We start from the raw sequence: 6,850 nt of genomic DNA, 5'->3' as shown, positions 1-6,850 counted from the left end.
AACCACCATATCAGAGCCACCAGACCAGCACATGTCAATTATATTTTCTGTCAGCTTACGCGTAGCTTAATTAATTTTATAAAATTTATATATATTGATTAGTTCTATATGATATTTATTATCTATTATTAATATAAATATCGAATAACTCTGAAAAAGAAAATACTCATTCTTCTCATATCCTTTTATCTTTCTTTTTTGTCCCTTCATAAGACATTTTAGTCTACAAGCAACAACCTCCTCTCCTTCACCAACCCTCAATAACAAATATCCTCCTCTCTTTTTTTTGTTTAAATTTTATTTTAGGTATGGAATAATTTGCGCACACTTTAATTGATTTTACGTAATATTTATCAATTTTTATCAACATAAATATTTGAATAATTCTGTTCCACCAATAATAAAGACACATTCTTCTCGTATCCTTATCTTCTTCTTTTGTCCCTTCATACAAAGAATAACAAATAAGAGTAGTTTGAGAAACACCTCCTATTAAATCTTACTAGCATATTTATTATCTTTCATCATCATAAATATCGAATAACTCTGCTTCACCAATAATAAAGACACATTCTTCTCATATCCTTATCTTCTTCTTTTTTCTTATCTTTTTGTCCTTTCATACAAAGAATAACAATTAAGGGGTCGTTTGATTGGAAACAAGTTATCCCAGTATAAGTCTCCAGAGGTTAGCTATCTTGGGATAACTTATCCCACCATGTATATGAGATAACTTATGTCATTACTATGATATAAATGGTGGGATAAGTTATCCCAAATCTGACAGCCAAACAAGATAAAAAAAAATTCTTCTATTCCATCACTGTTATTTTTAATCCCTCACACCAAACGAGCCCTAGGAGTATAGTTTTAAGACACACCCCATATAAGATCTTACTAGCAAATTTATGTTACATTACCCCTATAAACACATATCCATATGGACAACCAACAACAACACCAAAACATCATGAGAACAAATCAAGAAAGTGATCATCATCATCATCAAAGTTGTTCATCTAACTCATCATCTCCTTCACATGAATTCTCATTCACAATCTCATTTCAACAAACAAATCAAACCCCACCTCCTCCTCCTTCTTCTTCTTCTTCTTCAACTACTACAACTTCATCATCATCATTTGCTATAGATCTATCTCCTGCTGATGATATCTTCTTCCATGGACACTTACTTCCTCTTCACCTTCTTTCTCATTTCCCTATATCCTCCCCTAGATCTTCCACTAACTCCCTTGATGGCTTCACACTTCCCAAGAAAAATCATGACTTTTTTCATCAACAACATAATAAAGTATTAGATGATGATGATGATACCTCTTGTTGTGATGCTAAGGCAAAATCAAAGTCTTTTTCACTATTTGGGATACCAAAATGGAGAGTACTTAAAGATCAAAACAAAGAAAGATCATCAAAGCAATATAGCAAGAAGATGAGTCAAGTTGTTAAGAGGTATATAAAAATGGTAAGGCCATTTTTGTCATTTAGAAATAAAAAGATTAATATGCAATTTCATTCTTTTTCTGGGAATTTATTAAAACAAAATAATAATAATAATAATAATAATAATAATAATAATAATAAATGGGAATATTCATCAGCACCAGCTTCAATAAGAACATCACCTACAAATAGTGGTTTACTTGTAGCAAAACCAACAGGAGGAGATTATAGTAATTTTACTAATTCTTCAAGTGATAGCACTATGGAAGAATTGCAATCTGCTATACAAGCTGCAATTGCTCATTGTAAAAAATCTATTTCAATGGAAGATTAAATCAAATGAGTACTACTTGATTTTATTTCGTGTAACAGATTTTAACATGTGATAGCAGGTTAGTTGTTATCATTTACGTACCAAGTAATATGTATGTAATTAGGAAATTTGCTTGTAATTACTTGAATGGTCTGATCGTATAAATATTTTTTACATCGTCGATGGATATGTGTAAGTATTTTTGCAATATGAGATTTGATATATGGATGATGCATGTTGAGTTATTGCTACATAGATTTTTCATTTGAAATTTAATTTGTTTTGTATATTATAAAATTAGTGTCTTAATTGATTTTTGATTTATCTTCAACTCTTGCTAAAAGGTCAATCATATTAGGTTATGCAAAGAATATAATTAATTAGTCTCCATTGACTTAATTAAAATCTTGAATTTCATCCTCTTTAATTTGAGTATTTATTTAATTAATTTTCAATATGGAGTGATACCATCTAAGATAATGATGCAAACATAAGCTTGCCTATTAGTCCAAGTATTTTTGGTAATTAAGTAGTCACTTGAATGATTAAAGTCGGAGTTAGGGACGCAAGGAATTTATTTCTGTATTTTTATATTTTTTAGTGAAAATTCTGATTCTATCGCTAAATATTTTTCAAAGTGGTACCAAGAAAAAATATATTGTCATTTCAGTCTTATTATTGTTTATGAGTCATCATGTTCACACACACGTATGACAAGAAGCCAATTTAATTAAAATTTCTTTTTATTTTTTTGAGGTCATACTTTGATAAGGAAGTGATTTGGACTTCTTAATAATGATTCAAATAATTAAGTTGATAAGAAAGTGATTTGAGCTTCTTAAATATAATGATGAAAATTAAATACTTTAATCGATCTTTATATCATATATCATCAATGTTATTTAATATGTTATAGCAAAATTACTTGTAATCGACGATAATTCTATCAAACGACTTATTTGTTATTAGCTTTTTAAGCAATTTGATGTTGGAAATTATAAACTTTTTGTTTATATTCATGTGAAATGAATTTATCGCTGGTAATTGACATATTCAAAATAGTAATGCTCGCTTCACCTTCAAATTTTGAATGCGCTTCTGAATAGAAAATATTATATTTAATCGGAAATTTTCTAGAGCGAAACAACATTTAATCAGGTCTATTAGCTAACAAGAGATGTGTAACATTATTCATGTAGCTTTCTATGTGTGTTCATGCAGAACTCAAACTCATTAAATTTTGGGTTACGAGTTTGAAATATATTCAAATTTTGGCCGAAATTACTGTAATAGACTTTTTACCTCTATACTATTTAATAGTATTTTAAATGTATATATGTATTTATCTGAACACATTACTATCTATAATGAAATATATGAATGCGTGAACACATTCAAAATACACATATATACATTTAAAATACACGTAAACGCATTAAAATTTTTTGATACACTGGTTAGTTAGGGTGGGTCTGATGATTAGATGTCTACGAATTTGTATTTGTATATAAAAATACAAATAATTCATGTACTGATTCTGAATATTTGGGTCCAATAATTTCACATCCCAATAAGGCAACAACTAGAACACTATTTAATATACACCACCATATTATATATTCTAATTTAATTAGGATAAAATTTAGAGCATTATATTTCAATTCAATCAAAATGAGATTTTAAAAATAAAATAAGAAATGCTTAAAAATCTTATTTTGATTGAGTTAGTGCTCAATTGACAAAGTCGCGAGCGAAAGTCTAGTAAACAATTTGAGCTAAATATAAGAATTCTGGATTATATCGATCATATATGTCTGAAATTTCGATAAAACAACCGAGCTTCAGCCATATAGAATTTCAGACTTTGTATATCTAAAGTTATTTTCGAATAGGTAGATTTACGAATATTTTCGCATTACGAATATAACTTAAACAATGATACTCAAATTTGGTAGGGATATACATTTTGTAATATGGCCCAATTATATTTGATTACACTTTCATTTAGTTGAGAATTCATAAAAAATAGTCTCTTTTATCTCACAAATTAAATATAGATTATACATTTATACTGAATATATTATTTATGTTATTCATGTAATGATAAGTGATATTAACTATTAAAAAAAGGAGAAATGTAAACGTAATATATGTTGTATCACACTTTTATTTTATTAATGTTACGAACCCAAACAATCGAAACGAAATGAAGATCTCTAAAATTATTTTTACAAAAAAGTATAATAAATATGGAAGTTAAGTTATATTGATGACAATTTGAGTTCTGTGTTATAGCACCAACTAAATTAAATTCAGAATTACTAAAAACAAAAAAAATTAATATGAAATAATTCTAACACCTAAATTCTTTTGAGCAAATTCAACAAGATTATTAAATTCATTTTCATCGATATATCCATTACCATTAGCATCTACAAATTTTATGCCATGCCTCCCTTTTAATCTTCTAAACCAACCATCAACATTCGTTCTTACAGCTTCACATAGTTCTTCTTTACTTATTTTCCCGTCTTTATCTGTATCGAACCTCTTCATCCATTTCTTGAATTCTTGCAAACTCATCTCGAGTTTACCATCACTCGCGATGTTTCTTCTACAAGTACTCTTCAACGCCATTTTTAATCGAATGACAAGAACTTAATTATTTGAATAAATGTGTAATTGTTGATGAATATGTTTTTAATTAAGGGAGATGATATAATTTATAGTAGTAGTGTTATGGTATAGTAGTAATATTAAATTAATTAGGGGGACGTATTGTTTGTTTATATATATATTATATTATAACCGAAAGTTAATAAGAATATAACTTTTTCTAACAATTTAATAGTGCTTAATTAGTTGGATATTAGTGAAAGGTTCCTTGCCTAAAAGTACTAGTAATATACAATTAATTAGGTTAATTAAATCTTTTGGCTTCAAATTTAAACGGCTGTTGTGAATGGGATCTAAGAATTTGTCATTAAGTTAATAAATAGGTGGTGATTAATTTTATCATTTTAAGCTTCTTAATGAGATAATAACATGTTGAGAAGATAAAATGCTTTAGGATCAAATACAATCATTATTATCTTTTATAAAAAATAAAGAAATAAAGAATCACATACTTAATTTGTAAAAAGGAATCAAGCACACAAATGAAGGGGACTATTAAAAATACGACTAAATAAATAAATAAATAAATTTCAAAATCTTTGCTAATTATATACAACACGAATCTGAGATAATTCGGGTAATCTATATTTTTCTTTAAAAATATATATATAATAAACATTTTCATTTTGTAAGTTTTAGGTCATGGATCGCCCATGTGGATCGACCCGATCCAATCCATAATATTATCTGTAAAAAAAAGAGATAAATCTTAATTTAAAAATAGGGATGAGACCAGTTACTATGTAGTTTGGCTCGGAACATTTCTTCAAAGAAAAGGATTTTCATCGATTTTCCGCTGCAAAACATAAGGTACACAATTCGTCGACTTCTTTTTATAGATCCTACATATTTGAATTTTGATATGTTATATTAACTTTGGCTTGGAACAATTCTTCAAAAAACAGGATTTCGTCGATTTTTCGCTGCAAAACATAAGATACAATAATTCGTCGACTTCTTTCTATAGATCCTACACATTTGAATTTTGATACGTTATATTAAAGTTTAAACCACTATTTTAATGATTTTCCACCCCCATAGTCCACTTTGAAACGCCGATTAAATTCGCATCGCGCACTGCGAGACTAATACTCGAAACTTTTGATTAAGGTGAAGCACTCTCACCAGTATACCACAACCATATTGATATTTATTCGGTTATTGTTACGAAGACAAACGATAGAGAAAGTAGAGAAGATCTCTAACATTATTTCAAAAAATAAACATGAATATATTATAACATAAACATGGAGGTTAAGTTAACGTACACAGATGAATTGAGTTATTTGTTAATAGTAATAACTCAATTCAATTTCGATTCAGAATTACAAAAAAATAAAATAAAAAAAAATTAATATGAAATAATTCTAACACCTAAATTCTTTTGTGCAAATTCAACAAGATTGTCAAATTCATTTTCATCAATATATCCATTACCATTAGCATCTACACCTTTTATCCCATGCCTCCCTTTTAATCTTCTAAACCAACCATCAACGTTCGCTCTTACAGCTTCACGTAATTCTTCTTTACTTATTTTCCCGTCTTTATCTGTATCAAATATCTTTATCCATTTCTTGAATTCTTGCAAACTCATCTCGAGTTTACCATCACTCGCGACGTTTCTTCGATAAGTATTTTTCAGTGCCATTTTTAATCGAATGACAAGAAATTGATTTGTTGAATAAATGTGTTGTTGTTGATGAATGTCTTTAATAGAGATGGTTTAATTTATAGAAGTAGTAGTATGCTATAGTAGTAATTAAATTAATTAGTGGATGTATGTACATTAATTCGAATAAGAATTAATTATGGTCGCAAAAAAGTGTAAAAGGGCAGACCAAAAGCCATAATTATGGATTATCTATCTAATTAATTATTGTATATTAAAGACTAAATAATTATACATATATACTTTTCACGGTTGCTTTATTTAATTTAATAGGCAAATAATCATACAATATAGGCTTGCCTCCTCTTTATACGCGTACTTAATAATTTCATGTTTTTTTTTAATCTTCGGGCATGCAAATATCTTTTACGCGTTTTAATCGCGTGGAATCACGAAGTGTGCAACATAAGACAAAAGATATGCAAAATTACAAAATAAAATAAATCTGTGGGGTAATAAGTCCTTAGTTTAGTTAATGTGTGTATTTGAAATTTTTGTCATAGTTTAGGAAAATACTTATATCTTATCCTTTATGAAAATATTAAAATTAAGCTAATAAAAATGCGTTTGTTTTATTGTATTATTAAGTGAAATAATTTAGTGCATAAATCATAATCATACAATTCAGGAGCGAATCAAGCATATTAGTAGCCTAAAGCAAAAATTAAACGGGGNAAATACTTATATCTTATCCTTTATGAAAATATTAAAATTAAGCTAATAAAAAT

General features: G+C 27.8%; 1 protein-coding gene across 1 annotated transcript; it reads left to right on the top strand.

Moving 5' to 3' along the window:
* Window positions 1–547: 547 nt before the first annotated feature.
* LOC107005425 (BRI1 kinase inhibitor 1) lies at window positions 548–2,025 on the top strand. Its single transcript, XM_015204018.2, has one exon. It carries the CDS (start codon window positions 941–943, stop codon window positions 1,793–1,795), a length of 855 nt encoding a protein of 284 aa, XP_015059504.1. The 5' UTR covers window positions 548–940; the 3' UTR covers window positions 1,796–2,025.
* Window positions 2,026–6,850: the final 4,825 nt, after the last annotated feature.

This window comes from Solanum pennellii, chromosome 12, assembly GCF_001406875.1.
Source record: "Solanum pennellii chromosome 12, SPENNV200".
Lineage (NCBI taxonomy): Eukaryota > Viridiplantae > Streptophyta > Magnoliopsida > Solanales > Solanaceae > Solanum > Solanum pennellii.
This window is presented reverse-complemented; position numbering and strand designations above follow the sequence as displayed.